Source organism: Canis lupus, chromosome 28 (genome assembly GCF_011100685.1).
Source record: "Canis lupus familiaris isolate Mischka breed German Shepherd chromosome 28, alternate assembly UU_Cfam_GSD_1.0, whole genome shotgun sequence".
NCBI lineage: Eukaryota > Metazoa > Chordata > Mammalia > Carnivora > Canidae > Canis > Canis lupus.
Window position 1 is genome coordinate 40,926,465 of NC_049249.1, and position 17,349 is coordinate 40,943,813.

General features: G+C 64.4%; 1 protein-coding gene across 1 annotated transcript in view; it reads left to right on the forward strand.

Moving 5' to 3' along the window:
* Positions 1 to 760: 760 nt before the first annotated feature.
* Positions 761 to 17,349, forward strand: part of INPP5A (inositol polyphosphate-5-phosphatase A) — a 158,694-nt gene continuing 142,105 nt past the window's right edge. The window contains 1 exon segment of the mRNA NM_001003257.1: positions 761 to 1,085. Within this exon segment, the coding sequence (NP_001003257.1) occupies positions 1,011 to 1,085 (75 nt within the window). The 5' untranslated portion in view covers positions 761 to 1,010.

Genomic DNA, 17,349 nt, shown 5'->3' on the forward strand with positions numbered 1-17,349 from the left:
AAGCGGGATCCCCCAGGGAAGCCCTCCCTGGCGAGGGCGCACAGGCCTGCAGACCCACCGACCCTGCGGGTTACGGGCGGCCGGGCCCTGGCACCCCCGCCCCCGCCCGGCCACGTGGGCACAGCTGGGGCGCTGGCCTGGCCGGGGGAGCGGGGCGCGGGGGCCTGCAGGAGGCCCGCCTGCGCTCCCGCCCCAGGCCACGCCCCCGCCCCAGGCCACGCCCCCGCCCGCCCGAGGCCACGCCCCCGCCCCTGGCCACGCCCCCGCCCGAGAGGCGCGTCCGCAGCCCGCCCCGCGTCCCCGGCCCGAGCCCACCGTTCCGCCCAGGCCTCCACGCCCCGTTGAGCCCCACCTTGGGCGCGGGCTCCCACGGCCTGCGAGAGCCGACCCAGTGTCCCGGGCCGCCGGCTCCCACCTGCGCGGCCGCAGGACCGCCCCCGGCAGCCCCCCTGCTCCAGACTAGCGAGCGGCCCCTTTAAGAGGCTCGGGCGCCGCGGGGCCGTGACGTCACAGGAGTGCGGGGGGCGGAGACAGCGCGCCGCCGGGCGGGGCGGGGCGGCCGGGGGCCGACGGGAGGGCGGTGGCCGCGCAGCCCCGCCCACCGCAGGCCCCGCCCACCGCAGGCCCCGCCCCCGACCGAGGCCCCGCCCCGCGCACGCACGCCCCGCCCCGCGCACGCCCCGCTCCGCCCCGCGCACGCCCCGCCCCCCGGCTCCGGGCGGGACTCGCCTCGGCGGCAGCGGCGGCGGCGGCGGCTGCGGGAACTTCGGCGGCGGCGACCCTAATGGCTGCGCGCGGGCCGCGGTGAGGCGCGGGCAGAGAGCGACGGGCGCGGGGCCGCGGAGCAGCGAGGGCGAGCGAGTGCGCGCGCGGCCGGACCCCGGCCAGGCCCGGCCCGACCCGCCGAGCCCGCGATGCGCCCCGGGGCCGCCCCCCGGCGCAGCTGACGCCGCGGCCCGCGGAGACCCCGGCCGGCCCCGCGCGAGCGCCCGCCGCCCGCCCAGGCCGCGATGGCGGGGAAGGCGGCCGCCCCGGGCACCGCGGTGCTGCTGGTCACGGCCAACGTGGGCTCGCTGTTCGACGACGTAAGTGCGACCCCGACCCCGCGACCCCGGGACCCCGCGACCCCGGGACCCCGCGACCCCGGGACCCCGCGACCCCGCGACCCCGCCCCGCGAGCCCGCGACCCGGGACCCGGCGCCCGTCCGCAGCCCGAGCCTCCGAGCCCCCGGGCGTGGACCGAAGCCCCTTGGCTGCCCCGGGGGCCCCGAATCCCGAGGCCCTGCCCCCGGCCCGCCCGCCCGAACCTTGGACTCCCGGGGCCCGCCGCCGGCCTCCGGCTGCACAGGCTGAACCCCGACCCCGGGCGCAGCCCCGGAGCGCAGGCCCCGGCCTCGGCTCCCATCCCGCCCCCCGCCCGCCCGGGCCCCGATCCCCGATCCCCGATCCCCGCCGAGGACCCCGGGCCGGCCCCGCGGGTGGGCTGCGGGGCTGCGGGGCTGCGGGGCTGCGGGGCTGCGCGGCTGCGGCTTCACCTTGCAACTTAGTATCTAGTTGTCAGCGAGGGCGGCCGTGGGAAGCCCTGGAGGACTCTCTGCCGCCTGCTTATTAAAGAGAAAGATGCCGGGAAGCCGTTCAAGGCCGGACAAGGGATGTGACCGCCGGGGCCTCTGCCTCCAGCCCGGGGGCCTCCCCCGCCGGCCCGGCCGGCCTGCAAGCCGGGGAGCGGCCCCCGAGGCAGGCCCGGGCTGACCTAGTTCGCCGAGCGCCGCGGTGCCACCCCGCTGTTGGCGCTCGCACTGCCAACCCAAATAGAGCAGAATGCAGCTCCAAGTGGCACGCTCGTTCGGGAGGAGAGGGCGATGGCACAGATGGAGCCTGTGGCGGCCTCGCGAGGTGCGCGGTGGGTGTGGGCCCGGCCACCGGTGCAAGCATGACTTGGATTCCCGGAGAAGGTTCTGGCGTCCTGCCGAGCCTTCCCTTGCCGGCAGCAGGCATGGGTGAAGCGTCTCAGTGAGCCGAGGTCACGTAGGGGCTCGGCTCGCCTTCCTCGACAAAAAGTGGGCGCTATTTTTGTGTTTTTCTTATTTTAACTTCCAGGCGTCCGTCCGTGTATTCTGCTTCCCTGCCGGAGACGAACCGTGTCCCCCCCGCCGCCCCTCCCCGCTGTTTCCCCCGGACAACTTTATCTAGTTTCTCGTTTGATCGTTTTTCTACAAAAGTGCCCTGTATGGGTGTGTGTCTGTATATTTAGCGTTCTATTCTCGGCTTTCCAGTAACATGCCACTATAACATGGTTTTTGCTCAGATGATTCAGATCCGTTAGCTGAGGCTTCAAAGCCTCAGAAATGTCAGGAAAATTAAGCATGGTGGGGCATTTTAGTCTCAGAGGGAAAAGAATTCTGCTGTGCAAACATTCTTTCCAGTAATCTTTGATTCTGAGTTCTGGCGTTTTTGTTGTGTTTCGGTCGTACATGCACGCTTCTCTCCGCTGACGTTAAAACGGATAACTGAATTTACTTTTGTTTGCCAACGTGTTCTTCCTGAATTTTTATTTTTCTTAAAGGCTGTATGGAGTTTTGCGTTCTGTTTACACCTGGAAGGAACATTTGTTTTGGTAAACGGTACGCAGGTTAAACTTGCGGGACGTCTTTGGATTTGAAGGCCAGTGGAGGGGTAGCCGCCCAACCTGCAGGTTTCTGGGCCGGTGGAGTTCGGCCTGGAGGGGGCAGCCGTCCTCCCTCGAGGCCTGGAGAGCGGCAGGGGTGGGCGTCAGCCGGGCTGTGGCTGGGGTGTGCTGGTGCCTGAGGCAGGGAAGCCCGGTGGCGAGAGCTGCGGCACCGAGTGAAGGGCGAGTGGATTCCTTGGTGTATGGGAGGTTTCAGAGCCGCCCGGCGACTGTCCGCACGACGTGTGCCCGTGCTGAGGGACACACTCTTGAGAAGGTGGCAAGGCCTGGGGAGGAACGCTTCTTGCCTGGCTTTGTCACCGTGGGGAGGGGCGTCTGGGTGAGACCCAGGCATGGCCTGCCGGGAGGGACGCGGGAGGTAGGTGACGCACCTGGGCTTCTGGAGCTCTCCGCCCCCCCTTATTACCTGCCCCCATCTGGAGGTGACACTGTCAAGAGGCGTCCGGCAGGCTGCTCTTTTCTCGCCAGTGCCCCTGGCTCGTGTCCGCCCCACTGGCTGGCGCGGTGGCCCTCCCCAAGGGCCCTCGGGTTACTCCTCCCCTTCGGTGATACCCCTGAGGGTGTGGGAACGGCTGCCCTTCGGCGGTTCCCACACTGTCCACCCTTCTGTTATGGAGAGTCGTGGGGGACCCTGGACAGTTCTTGGTCCCATAGGTTGCAACTATCAGCGTTCGCCACATCGGAAAGTTAGAGTCCGGGAGACGTGCAGACCCGGCGGCGGCACGTTAGCTGTCAGGACGGTGATGCCATCCCACGTCACGGCCCTCCGGAGAGCTCCTGGTCCCTGGGGACACGGAGGCGGGGGGGGGGGGGGGGGGGGGGGGAGGGGAGGAGACCGTAGTGTTATCATGAGCATGGCTGTGACCCGCAGACCCAGCCAGGCCTCCTGGGCGTGACTCCCAGGCCCTCCGTCCTCGCTGGTGGCTCTGTGCACGCAAGTCTCCCCGGCTGGGGCCTGGGGGCAGCTTTTCCGGGCTCACGGCCGCGGCCAGATTGCGTCAGGAGAGCCCTGCAGCTCTTCTGTGGTCCCCAGTTAGCCTCCGGGTGTCACTACACATGCTCCTGGAAAGGGGTGGCCAGGCCTGCACCCCTAATTGTTTTGCTTCAGATAGCTGGATTTCTAGCGTTTGCTTCTTTACATTGTTGCTGGAAGCGAACTCAGAAGGTGAATTCCTGCCCTGCGGTTTCCGAGCTGGGCCCACCCGTGCGGGGCCCACCCGTGCCGTGCCGCAGGGCTGTTGCTTGGGAAAGGCACTTGGCCGAGGGCAGGGTTCTGAGCAGGGCTTGCCCTTGGGGATCTGCCTGTGGGCTCGTCCTGCGCATATTCAGAGTTGTGTCACTTTTGAGCTGGTTTCCCTTTTTGCTGGGTCAACGGCTGGGCCCTCTCCCCGGGGCTTGCGGAACCTCGCGCAGGAGCCCTGCAGAGCTGAGCTGGCTGCAGTCGCCAGGGCCTTCCCGGCAGCAGGTGCCCCTGGGCCCCGCCCGCCCAGCCCTGTCTCTCTTGTCTCTCCTGTCCCTCTGCGTGGCCCTCCTCGCCCTTGTTCCCATCCCAGCCTGAAAGGGCACGTTCCCAGCTGGCGCTGCGTGCGGGCCACGTGTACCCGTTGTCTTGCCCCCTCTCCTCCCGGGCCCTGTCTAGCTCCGGGTCACACGGGCTTGGTGGAGGGAGTCCACGGGGACCTGGAGCCCAGGGGCTGCTGTCGTGCCTGTCCTCACGTGCTCCGGGTGGCCTCTGATGCCGTGGATCAGTCTAGTGTTACAAGGACTTTGGTGATGGCTTCGAGGACACATCATTCTGGTGTCTTACGTGTCGCCCCTCCACGTGTCACGAGCCCGTGGTTTTCACTGTGTTTGCAGACTTGGGCAGCTGTCACCACGGCCCATTTTAGAGCCTGTTGTGTGCTGAAACGAGAGGTGCCGTAGCGGCCCCCTCCCCGAGCCCCCAGCCCCGGGTGGTCACCAGGCGACTTCCTGCCCCCAGGACCTCCCTTATTCTGGGTGTTTCACGTAACTGGAGTCGCACATGTGGCCTTTTGTATCTGGCTTCCCTCACCGGGCGTGAAGTACCCGAGTACCACGTGGCGGGTGCTGGTGCTTCGTCCCTTCCTCTGCCCGAGCCCCGTCCCCCTGTGGACTCAGCGTAGTCTGTTGATCCGTCCGTCAGCTGGTGGACGTTGGGGCAGTTTCCACATTTTGGCTGTTGCGGACGGTGCTGCTCTGAGCATTTCTGTGCCCCGTCCTCATTTCTCCCAGGCACATGCCTCGGAGGGGAACTGCTAGGTCCTTGGCGACTCTGTGCCCCACCTTTGGAGGCACTGCCCGCTACTGCCCAGCGTCTGCACGATTTTACCTTCTGTTAGACGCGTTCCGGTGTTCTGGTTGCTTCCCATCTTCCTGGCCTTGTCCTCTTTCTTTAAAGGGTTTTTCCTGGGCTGTGTGGACACCCCTGCTTTGGGCTCTCCTCCTCACCCCCACCTCCCAGCACCAGCTGCCTTTCTCTGGCCACACTCACCCCCTTGGGGATGGTCTGGACTCAGGCCTCGAAGGACCGTATCCGTGCAGATGCCCAGGGGGCAGGAAGGAGACCCAGGCCCAGGACTCGGCCCGTAGCGCAGTGGGAGCGGCTCAGTGACTCCTGCTGTGGCTTGGGAAAGCCCGGGGCTCAAGGCCGGTGCAGGGACGTGGTGGAGAGTTTCCCTCAAAGTGCCGGGCTGCCCGATGGGTCGTGCACCGTCTCTGCAGCCCCCGAACGCAGGCTGTGTGTGCTAGGTGCAGGGTGGGGGCTGGAGGGCAGGGCCTCCCAGCGGGCCCCCTGCATACTCTGCAGCTCCCGAGCCCCCCAGGAGAGCTCAAGGCTAGAGGTGGCTCAATACATGTGGGTATTGTTTGCATTGCTGCCTCTGACCTGAGGTCTCAGGTTACTTTCTCCCTAAGAATTTGGTCTGTTTGCCAACGTGGGGGCCTCTAGACGTGGACCCGTTCCCCCGGTGGTAGCATCCCACAGCACGGTGGTCCAGAGCCCGGAGTGGCTCTGGTGCTGCTGCTTCTGCTCCGGAAACCGCATCCGTGCCCCGTGTACCTCCTCTCACTCTGGACAAACGGCGTGTCGTGCCGGCCTTGGACGTGGTCTGGGACTGGGACTCGACTGCGTGCAGGCTGTGCAGGCCTCCCGTCCCTCCTGCCGACGGCTGGGTCTCATCGCTGTCCGGCAGCCTCTGAGCACGCGGTGTCCTCTGCCCACATGGGCGTGCTCAGCGTTTCCTGTCTCCGTCAGCTCTAGAGCTGCTGAGAGAGGCTTTCCACCACACGGGGAGGCACGTCTTCCATTCAAAGCGTTAAATATTTTGCGTGCTTTGAATCTAGTGAGGTGAGCGTTGCAGGTGGGCTTGCTGGGTGTTTGTACCGAGATGCATCTGCATCCACCACCTCTTGGCCTGGATGACCCGGAGACGTTACACTCGTGGGCCATCACCGGACAGGTCCCTGCATCACACACACTGTCATACGCAGACAAGGTGCCCTCCGCGGAGTGGGAGCAGGGATGGGGCTAGCGCTGCCCTGGGTCAGTCTCCGGCGGTCTGCAGGTTTTGAGGGGAAGAGGCCTGTCTGGGTGTGATTCCGTGACACGTTGGGTCCAGTTTGGAAGTTACAGAAGTTGGGCCCAGGCCTGCCTCCTGGCGGATCGCCCTTAGGGGAGCCCCCTGTCTGACCTGGGTGGGGGGCGATGAAGCAGCTGGAGCGGGGCTTGCTAAGGCACAGCGGAGTGCTGGTCCCTTGAATGCTGACCATCTCCGAGTCAGCCCCTGCAGGTGGGGGCGTGGTGGACGGCAGGAGGGTCTCCTGTTGGGAGGCGGGCTGTGTCTAGGAACGGGGTCCAGCAGGTGGGGGGTCAGCACAGGGCCAGGAGGGCAGGGGACGTCTGGGCAGTGTGTTGGTCACCATTTGTCAGTGTTTGTTGGGATGCAGCCCTGCTGCCCCCGTGCCTCCCGGGGCCCTTCCAACATGCGTGAGCTCGAGGAGGGTGGTCGTGGGGGCTGGGGAAGAGAGGGGCAGAGATGTTCCTCAGCTGAACATAAAGTGCCTGGGACTTCTCTCTTCTGTTGCTGCCTCATTAATTAGGGCGTTTGGAATTGTCCAGCCTCGACCTGCTCCCTAGACACGCGGGGTGGCAGCTGGCCTACCGGCTCGAGGCCTCGGTCCCCTTCCCAGGGCCCCCTACTCTGTGTGTGTTGGAACCTGAGAGGTGTCCCGATACGGAGGACTTCCGTAGGGCAGGTGCAGAGCTGGTCTGGGTGCCGGCGTGGGCGGTGGGTGAGCGCACACAGTCGTGTGCGTCCTGACGGAGCCACCGATGGGGAAGCCTTTGGGGTTTGACCTTAAGCCATGGATGAGGCTAGAGCAGCGGCGCGTCCAGCTGCAGTGAAAATGGAGCCAGTGTGAAAGGGGCCTTTTCAGTGGGTGAGGACGTTAGTCCAGGAACATGACTGTGTGATGGTTGCGCCAACCTGGGGCAGGGGTTGGGGCGGCCTGCTGTGGGTGCAGACGGGCCGGGCTGCACGCGCGGGGCTGTGTTTAGGGCCTGCCCCTCGCAGGCTCTGCTCCCCGTGCCCGCCTCTGCCGGGCTCTGGCCGTGGGAATGGAGGGGGGGCCTGCACTGTTCACATCTGCAGTTTGGGCGCACAGGTGTGTTTTGGGAGACGGAAGAGGCCCTGGAGCATCCACCTGGACCTGCCCCAAGCAGGCCGGGCCGGGTGGTGCTGTGTGCCGAGGCGCGCTGCCCACCCGTGGGTCCAGCGCCGGCGAGTGGCCCGACGACGTGGGAGCTGGTCCGGCCCCCGGGGGCGGCTCGGGGGTGCCCGGGGCTCTGCTGGGGGCTGCTCTTGCTGCCCTCACACAGCAGGGCTGTTCCGGGCTGACGATGTGCCCCGGCACATGGGGCAGGGGATGAGGTGACGAAGTTCCAGGGAAGCGCTCTGGGCTGGTCTTCCCTGGGGAATAGTCAGCCCCGCCCCAGGAGGGTGGCCTTGGGGTCACCTGTTACTTGAATCTTGACCCGCTGGGGGGTTGTTGTGGCCTCAGGCCCCTTGTCTTCTCCCTCCTGAGCTCTGACGGGGGCCTAGGGCCCTTCTTTGGGGTTCGGGCTTGGTTGGGACGCGGGGACTAGGGCCACACCCCCTCACCTGTTTGAGCCAAACGTGCTGGTGTGGGGGTGGCTTTCCCAGAGTTCCTGCCCTGACCGACCTGCCCCGAGGTGCATCCGCCTGCACCCCGGCCCGCCCCGCCTCTGGGCCCGAGCCTGGCCCCGGGCCTCCCATCGGGCCCTGCCCTCTCTCCGCTGCGTGCGCGGGAGCGGAGTCCAGGACTGCTTCCTGGAGGCGGGGGCCCCTCTTCCCCGTGGCGGAGTCCGGGCCTGGCTCTGGTTCAGCCTTGTGGGCCTGGGCTCAGGCACCTGCCGTCTCCGCCCCCCTCCCAGGCCCCTGAGCCATCGCTGTTACCCTAGGACCCTGAGGTTTACGAGGGCGAGGGCGGCATGGCCCGGCCTGGGTCTCGGGGGAGGGATCCTGCCTCCGTGCGAGCGCGAGGCCACGTGGCGGAGTCCGCAGGGACACGGGGGACGGGAAGGTGTGGAGGCTGCAGTGTGCTGTTTATCACCCGCGCCAGGGCCATGCCGGCTCACCCTTGTTTGCTCGGTGCGTCAGGAGGCGGGCATGCCATCTGGCACGGGCCGCGGCGCCCGTGGAGGGGGGCAGCAGCCCTGGCTTCCTGGGGGGTGCTGGGGCTGCCGGCGATCCTGCCGCGCCTTCCTCCCAAGACCTCGTCCCCTCCTGCCCAGCCAAGGCGTCCTTACCGCGTCCAGGGCTGAGCAGCGCCGGGGACGCCGGGTTGGTCCATCGCGGTCCCCTGGACGCAGGCTCCTGTGTCGGGCTGTGGGGCGGCCTTGGGGTGGCTGCCCGGGCTCTAGCCCTCGGCCTGCGGGCTCCCCGCCAGGTGTCCGGGATGCGTGTAGCTGTCCCTTCACTCCCCACTCGCCTTCCCGACCCCCTTCCCCACCAAGCCCCCGTGGCAGGTCGGTCCTCCGTGGTCTGCACAGGGCGTGCTTCTGCAGCTGCTCTGTCCCCAGGGTCCCTTTGGCCTCCTGCTGCTTACCGTCCCTTCTGGGGACAGCGTGCTGTGACCAGCTCCGTGCCGTGCTGTCCCGCCCTCCCCCTTCCCCACCTGAATCCCTCAGCTTTGTGCTTTCGTGCGCACGTGGCTGTCGTCACCGTCTGTGGTGTTGAGGGGTGTGGGCCTCAGGACAGCCGCTGCGGGGTGGGATTTGGGGTTCTTCTGGGGGGGGTGGAGGGCGGAGCAGTCAGGGCTGGAGGGAATCGGAAGGTGGCCGGACCCCGGGCGTGTCAAGGCCAGGTGGTGCCCTCCAGGGCTGTGGGAGTGTGGTGGGGCCCCTGCGGGCGCGGTGACAAGGCTCTGGGCGCCAGCCTGTCCTCTCTGCGCTTTTGTTGAGGGACAGTTGTGTGTCGCACGGCTCACCCCGCGCAAGCGTGCGGCTCAGTGACTTAGGGCAGCGCTGACAGTTGTGTGACTCTCCCCACGCTCATTTTACAGCAGGTGCCCCCTGCCCACGGCAGCCCTCGGTGCCACGGCTCTGCGTCCTGTCTCCAGAACTTCGCCCCCAGCACCCACCTTGTGTGGTGGAACCGCACGGCCTGTGGTCCTTGGGCCTGGCATCGGTGTCCTGCCCGCGTAGCTGTTTGTCTCAGCAGTTCTGTGCCTTCTTAGGGTCAAGTGGGTTCCGGAAGGTGTGCGCCCTGCAGCGTGTCCGCTCCCCGGTTGATGGATGTGATGTAGTTTCTGATTTGAGCTGCGTGAGCGATCGTCTCCGCCTCTGGTCGCGTGGTCAGCGGACACTGGTTTTGTGGGCAGTGCCCACCTGTTCCAAGCAGCTGCACCATTCCACGTGCCCTGGCCGCGTGGGGCCGAGGCTCTCCGTGTGGGTCGGCCACTGCAGGTGTGGTGGAGATGGCCTGTGCACTTTCTGGCCCCTGGCTTTAAAAATAGGCGGCTGCAGTGGTCTTGTGGGTACCGTGATTATGATGGTAATGGTACTCGGCAGGCTGTTGACTGGGAGCGGCTCCTCTGGGGCTCTTGCACTTCTGCTCACCCCCTTGGGGCAGGCACACCGGATGCTGGGACCTCCCTAGAGGGGCCCAGTTTGCCTGGATGGCAGGTACCTGTGATAGCGTCGTGCCCTCCAGTGTAGTTATGCAGGTGAGGCAGGGGCAAGGACAGGTGCACTGGGGCTTGGCTCCTGGGACTTAGCCTCTGCCCCACAGCCTGCCCCCCCCCCCCCCCCCCCGCCATGGGGATGGAGCGGAGTCGTGGCTCAACAATCAGTCTGGTGGTATTAGTCTTGGGGAGCTGAGCAGCGGTGGCATCTGCAGCCTCCCCTCCACTGCCCGGGCATGGAGGACACCGCCCGCAGTGAGGGGCAGGGAGTGCCTCTGGCAGGTGAGTTCCTGTCTCCCAGCCTCTGGGTGTCTGCCCCCCCCGCCCCCCGTGTACCTTTATCTCCTGGGGGTCTGGGATCTTTTATAGTCCTGCTGGTGAGGGGACGCTGTTCCACGGTGCACCCAGCTGGTCAGCAAGGACTCTCTCAGGTGGACGGTTCAGGGAGTCGGCAGCTGTTCCCGAAGTTGCACTAGAATGCTGGCCCGCGGGAGGGGCCTGGCCATCCTTGCGTGGGGACGCGCCCGCCCCGTGCTCAGGTCCCTGCGGCTCGTCTGCACCAGGATCCGCATGGGCCTGGAGCTTCCTTTGGCCACACTCGCACTAGTCCTGGGATTCTGCCTAGGCCCGCAGAGCAGATGGGGGGGGTGGTCCTGAGGACCCCTGTGGGAAGCAGCTGCCCGACCCCAGCTCTGAGCTGTCGGTGGCCCCAGAAGACGACCCGGTAGAGGGTTGGGCTCGGGTGAGCTCTGACTTGCTGGTGGAGCCTGAGCTGAGATTTGGGGTGAAGGGTCAGTGCTCTTAAAACCATGTTGAGGCCTCTTTGTGCAGAGCCCGGGGGGCCGCTGCACTGAGAGGTGCCCACGGAGGAGCTGAGTGGACAGAGCCGCCGTCCCGGTTTGCCTTGGGTGCCCTCCAGACCCTCTTGGGGCCTGTACCAGTTCCGGGTCCAGGCTTCGTTGGGGTGCACCGGCGGGCGCTGGCTTCGTCCGCTTCAGCGGGTGGTGGCCCAGCACCTGCGTGCAGAGCATGCTCCTCGTTTGTTGAGTTGTGATTTGGGGTGATTTGGGATTATGTCAAGATGGAGTCATTCTGTTAAGAATGACATGTGTCCAAGTGGCAGACAGATCTGTGGGGACGCCTGTTTTGCTTTTTTCTCCTTCATCACTTACGGTTTTTCAGATCTTTTGCAACTTCCTGTTTTTGCTGTAACGCCGTCACCGCCCTCAGCGCTGCATTGAGGCAGCTCGCGCCGTGCACGCTGTCCAGGTGGGAGGGGGTCGTGCTTGCTGATGCTGTGAGCAGAGTGTGCAGAGTGGCAGGAACTGACCAACCGGGGCCACCAAGGCCGGGCCCCAGTGGCCGATCCGAGGACTGGCCAGGACGGTCACTGGGCCAGGTGGGGTCTTGCTGAAGTTTCTGAAGCCCCTGGGCCCTGTCCGCCCAGGCGCTTGGTGCTATTGGAGAGGAGCTCTGGGGCCAGGAGGTCTGGGCTCCCGGTTGTGGGTGGTTCTGCTGAATTGCCCCGGTTCAGCCTCAGCTGGGCTTGCAGGTGTGTGGGCGATGAGGGCCCAGAGAGCTCATTTTTAGGGGCTGTTACTAGCGTGGTTCCGGTGGCCTTGGGCTTAGTGAGTGTCTCCCCAGAGCTGGGCCCTTGTCCAGGGGCTGGAACCTTGGCAGGGAGCACCAGGGAGCACCCCGGCTCCCCCACACCAGTGCTCCCAGCAGTACACTCGCCCTGCCTGCCTCTGTGGGCAGTTCCTTGAATTGGCTGGGCAGGTGGCTGAGCGCTGGAGGTCTTGGGGTCCCCCGGGGGCGGTCCCTGTGGCCCCGCGTGCTGCCTTCCCTGCCCCCATTTTCCACCCCTGTGGGAAGCAGCTACCATGTCTCATCTGAGGCATGAGGGACTGTAGGAGAAGAGGGCAGCAGGTGACGGGCCAGCAGAGAAGGGAGTGTCCTCGGGCTGAGGTGAGGAGGCCGGAGGGGGCCTGGGAGGGGGCCTGGGTTGGGGGAGGAGCATTTCAGGTTGGTGTGCTGGGGTGTGGGGTGCAGGGCCGCAGGAGCCAGCAGGCAGGAGCCAGGGTTCATCGTCTGTGGCACCCGCGCGTGGTCGAGGCCTCACTGCCCGAAGGGGGGCTCCCGCTCTGTCCTGCTGCGGGGACGCACAGCGCGCTCTCAGGGCCGAGGGGCCTCCTGCGAGGCAGCCCGGCTCGCGGCTCACACTCCAGGCCTCCAGCTGCCGGTGTGGCAGGAGGTGGACTCCAGGGGGCCTAGGATGCCCAGAAATACATGCCCTGGGCCCTGGGCCCACAGACCGCCTCTTGGGCGAATGGCTGGGGTCAGGACCTGAAGTCCGTGGGGCCTGGGAGCTGGCTGGAGAAGTGGGCAAGAGGTGGCCTCCAGGGCCACTGCCAAGCAGGAGCGGAGGCAGGAAATGGGGGGCCGAGCCCGCGTGGGAAGCCGTGCGGCTGGCGTGGGCGGTGTGGTCAGCAGGCCCGGCGGGGCCAGTGGATGGCGGAAGCCAGGCACTGTGGGCCGAGGGGTGGCATGGCTCGGAGGGCCTTTGAGCCCCTGCTCCTTCGGGCCACGGGGGCTGTGGCCAATGACCCCACTCCCGCGGCCAGCAAGGTGTGGGTGCACTGTCACCCCCAGGTGTGGCCTTGAGTCCGGGTACCCGGGCCATCGGGGCTGCCGCGCCCCGTTTGGGTTTTCACTGCTGATAAGTGAGTCAGTCCGGAAGGGGAAGGGGGGGTGCTCGGGGCGGGCTGGAGAGTGAGGCGGTGGCGAGGGTCGGTGCCCCGGGGGGGGGTGCCCCGAGGTCCTCACGGACGGGATGGCAGGTGGGAGGGCACCGAGGAGTGTGCTTCCCGTGTCTGTTCTCCGTGGCAGGAAAGTGTACGAGGGGCCTTAGAGATTTGGGTTCCGGGAGAAAGCTGCCGGCTGAGAGCCTGGGTACTTCTAGTTTTCTGTAATGAAAAAATCAGGTAGAGTGACCCAAAGGCTTCCTGCCACGCTTTGCGCAGACCCCGTGCGACGCTTTGAATCGCCTGACAAGCCAGCGGCACAGACCGACCAAAGAACGATTGCAGTGTTTTATGGGAATTGCTGCGTTAGGAATCTCCACTTGGGACGAGAAACAAAGTTTTACCATTTTTAAAAAATTTTTTTATTTATTTATGATAGGCACACAGTGAGAGAGAGAGGCAGAGACACAGGCAGAGGGAGAAGCAGGCTCCATGCACCGGGAGCCCGACGTGGGATTCGATCCCGGGTCTCCAGGATCGCGCCCTGGGCCAAAGGCAGGCGCTAAACCGCTGCGCCACCCAGGGATCCCAAAGTTTTACCATTTTGTAAAAGTAAATCCCCCCTGGCTCCGGCGGGGTTGCTTTCACGGAGCGAGTCCAGTTCCCAGGGCGGGGGAGCCGACGCGGGGTCTGTGCAGCGGGGGCGTCGGGGGCGTGTGCCGGGGTGCAGGGCACCGCGGAGGGAGCCCCGGCCAGCCCTGCCTTGTCGCACACAGGCCTCCTCCGGGTGCCGAAGTTACACGCAGGCGGGTCCTGGCCGCCGTGCACTCGTGGTCGGGGTCACCCTGCTCCCGGGACTCGCGCGGGGCCAGGCTGGGGCAGCCTCGCTGGTGCGCGGGACCCCGCATGGGATGAGTCTGCAGTCTCTTCTGGTTGGGTGGCAGGAGGCTTGGGCGGGGGGTCGCTCCTGGCAGCACACGCGTCCTCAGCCGGGCACTGGCGGTGGGTGGCCCCCGTGGTCATGGAATCCTCAGAAACTCTTTAGTAGGAACGAGGGCCCTGGGTGCCGAAATCGGAGGAAATAGCCATTTGTACGTTTGGTGGAAGGCCAAGGAGGCTCTTCTTGCATGTCTGAGTTGGCGTGACCGTGAGTGGAGAGGGTCTCCGGGGCGCGGGCCCGGGCCTCCTGCCGTCTCGGGGCTCCTGGTGCAAGTGGACGCTGCGCCGCCGAGTGCCAGGAGTGCCCCGGCCTCACGGGACGGATGGCGACGCGCACGGGGGCAGCGTGTCCTGGCCTTTGTGCCTAGAGGGCACGTGGCCGCCGGGCAGGTCCCCCTGCGTCTTCCCTCAGGGCAGGCTCCCACCAGTCCTGGCACCCTGGCTGCGGCCATGCGTTGCAGTGCCCCGTGGTGGAGAGTGAGTCGCTCCAGCTGGCGGCGTGCGCGGCTGCGTTTACCGTGGCTCTTGTTACTGAAAAACGGAGACAGTTCAGCTGCCCCGAGACTCTCTCTTGCAGCGTGTAGTTCGGGGTCTACAAAGGTCACACAATCCTAGAGCGTGTTCGTCACCCCTACGAAATCCTGGTACCCATCAGCGGGTACCCCCAAATGCTGGAAACCACTTATCTCTCTGTGTTTATGAATTTGCCTCTTCTGGAGGTTTTCTAGAGAGAATCTGACAACACGTGTCTTTTTTGTGTGGCTTCAAGGCTTGTCCGCGCTGTGGGTGCATCAGGGCGCCGTTCCTCCTCGGCTGCTGCTCCGCTGTGGGGCTGGACCGCCCCTGTCCCCTCCTCCGCTGGTGGGCACCTGGCTGTCCCTGGTAGTGTTGCCAGGAACGTTTGTGTGAATGTACGCTTCTGACTCGCCGGGCGTGGACCTAGGACTGCCCCCTGGGCCGTGTGGTAACAGGTTTACTGTCGTCCAGAGTGGCTGCTCCGTGTTGCCCCCCGCCCCCCGCACACGGGGGCCCCACGGTCTCCGTGTCTGCAAACGCGTGTCCATCTTTCTGATCCTGACTTCCCCGTTGCTGTGAAGTGGTTTTGATTTGCGTTGCCCGATGACTGGCGGCGTCGCCTGTCTGTCCGTCCGCTTCCTGGGTATCCGTAGGTCTACTTCGGACACATGTTCATTTACATCCTTTGCCTGCTAAACATTTTTTTCTTAAATTGTTGAGTTTTTCTTCATGTATTCTAGGTCCTGGGTTCTTATCAGATGCGAGGCCTGCAAATACTTTCTCCCGTTCTGTGTGTTGTCCTGTCTTGTTCCCGCTGGTGTCCTTGGAAGCACAGACGTCTGGAACTTTGGTGAAGGCCGCGTTATCTGTCTTGGGTTTCTTGTGCTTCAGGTTGTATCTGAGAAACCACTGCCCAACCCAACGTTACAGGGGGACTTACCCTGATCTTTTCCTCTAAGTCTGTACTTTCAGCTGTCGTCTGTTTCAAGTTAATTTTTATATTTATTTAAAATAAAAGATTTTATGTATTTATTCATGAGAGACGCAGAGAGAGAGGCAGAGACACAGGCGGAGGGAGAAGCAGGCTCCCTGTGGGGAGCCGGACGCGGGACTCGATCCAGGACCCTGGGATCACGCCCTGAGCCGCAGGCAGACGCTCACCCGCTGAGCCCTGAGGCGTCTCATATTTCAAGTTAATTTTTATATGTGGTGTGAGTTAAGGGTTCTTGTTTGTTCTTTTGCCCACGGACACTTGGCTGTCTCAGCACCATTTGTTGAAAAGACTGTTTTCTGCCACTGAATTGTCTTGGAGGAAATGAATTGAAATTTGTTGGAAATTAATTGGCCATAAAGATGCAGATTTCTCTCGGTTCTGTTCCCTTGACCTCTGCGTCTGCCCTCGTGGGGGGACCACACCGAGTTGGTGATGGTAGCCTTGTAGCAAGTGTTGAAATCAGGAAGCACGAGTCCTGCCCTTTGTTGGGCTTGGTTGCTCTGGGTGTCTTCCCCTTGCACGCGGATCCTGGGAGGAGCCTGTCCGGGGCCACCGAGGCGCCCGCGGGAGTGTCCGTAGGGATCGCTTTGGGAAGCGCGGCCCGTTAGCGTGGCGTCTTCAGTCCAAGGCCACAGGAGAGCCCTCTGTTTATTTAGGTCCTCTTCGGTGTCTGTCAGGGATGTTCTCTGGGTTTCAGTACGAGTCTGGCACTTGTTTTGTTTAATTTATCCCCCGTCTTTCTGCTGGTCTGTTTAGATTTTCTGTTTCTTTGGGTTTGGTTCTTGCTAGTTTGTGTCCTTCACGTGGGTTTCCAGCCTGGCCCGCGGCCCCCGTGGTCTGCCCGTAGTCCTTCTGGGTTCAGGCTGGCAGTGATGTTCCCCTTCCGTCCCACTTTAGCCACCTGAGTCTTCCCTGTGTGTCAGTCCAGCCAAAGGTTGTCAGTTCTGTTGATTTTTCTCAAAGGAGCAGCCTTTCGGTTTCATTGATTTTTCTCTGCTATTTTTCTGGTCTCAGTGTTGGCCGCGTTTAGAATTAAATCCCACAGAAACCTTTCTTGAAAAACTCCTGGTGATAGAATCTCATTCTTTGCCTTCCACTTTGTGTTTGTGGTTGACACCGAGCCACTGTCCTGCTTTTCCCCGAGCAGAGACGGCATTTGTGAAGCAGGCCGACGTGGCCTTCTGAGTCACCTGTGCTGGGCACCCCGGTGGTGGCTTTTGGTCCTCGCTCCGGACGACTGCACTTCCCCTGTATGCCGGGCACCAGGGCCGGGAGACGTGGCCTTTAGGGCAGATGTGTTGACTTTCTTTGTTGCTTGATTAAAGGCAAACTGGGCACGAGTGAGCCTCCAGCCAGATGCTCCTCTGAGCACTGACGCCTCTGGGCACCGGTCTGCAGCTCTGAGAGCCAGAGGGCCGTGGCCACTAGCACCCTGGAGCCTGCGACTTCTGCTCCCGTGGGCTCCCTTCTCTCCCACCACTGGACTGACAGTAGGAAGAAGCAGGAAGTACCTAGAATAGTCTTCAGAAGTGGGGTTGGGAAGAAATGCCCTTTGGGACCTGTCCGCTTGGCCTCAGGGGTGAGGAGTGCATTGCAGGGGGTGACACAGTCCTTACTGACCTAGGTCCTGGGCTGTGGGATCGCCTGCCCTCGGGATGTCACAGTTTGGAGTGGAAGATGAGGGCGAGATTACAGCTGTATCTTGTTTGTCAGCCTCAGGGCTCTAGGGAGACACAGCTCCTCGGGCTAGTTGAAGCACAGAAGGAAGTTTTAAAAAGAGGTGGCTCCTGGGAAGGGCCAGGAGTCAGGCGTGCTGGGCCCAGGGAGGGGGTGTCTGTGTGTATCCCCGCCTCTGGGGGCCCTCGCTGCTGTTGGGCAGGGGACCCGCCCCGCGGCTTCTGAGCCCGTCCCCACCCGCCCTGCCCCTGCCCCTGCCAGGAAGGGTGTCCGGACGGCCTCCTGCTGCCCCTGGTGCCCACTGCGCGGCGGGCCGGGCCTGGGGCCTGGGGAGCCCATCCTGCTGCCAGGCCGCGGTGCTGGAGGCGCCGAGGGGCCCACGCCATCCTCCCCGGCCCGGCCGCTGGGGGTGTGCGAAGTGCCCCCGGCTGCTGTCGAGGGCGATCATGGTTCTGCTTAAAGTGTACTTTCCTAACAGCTTGCCGTTTGCCGTCTGAAAACAGATGGTTTTTTTAAAAAGAAAGCTGAGAGGGTGAGGACTGATTCCTGGGACTTGGGCAGGACGA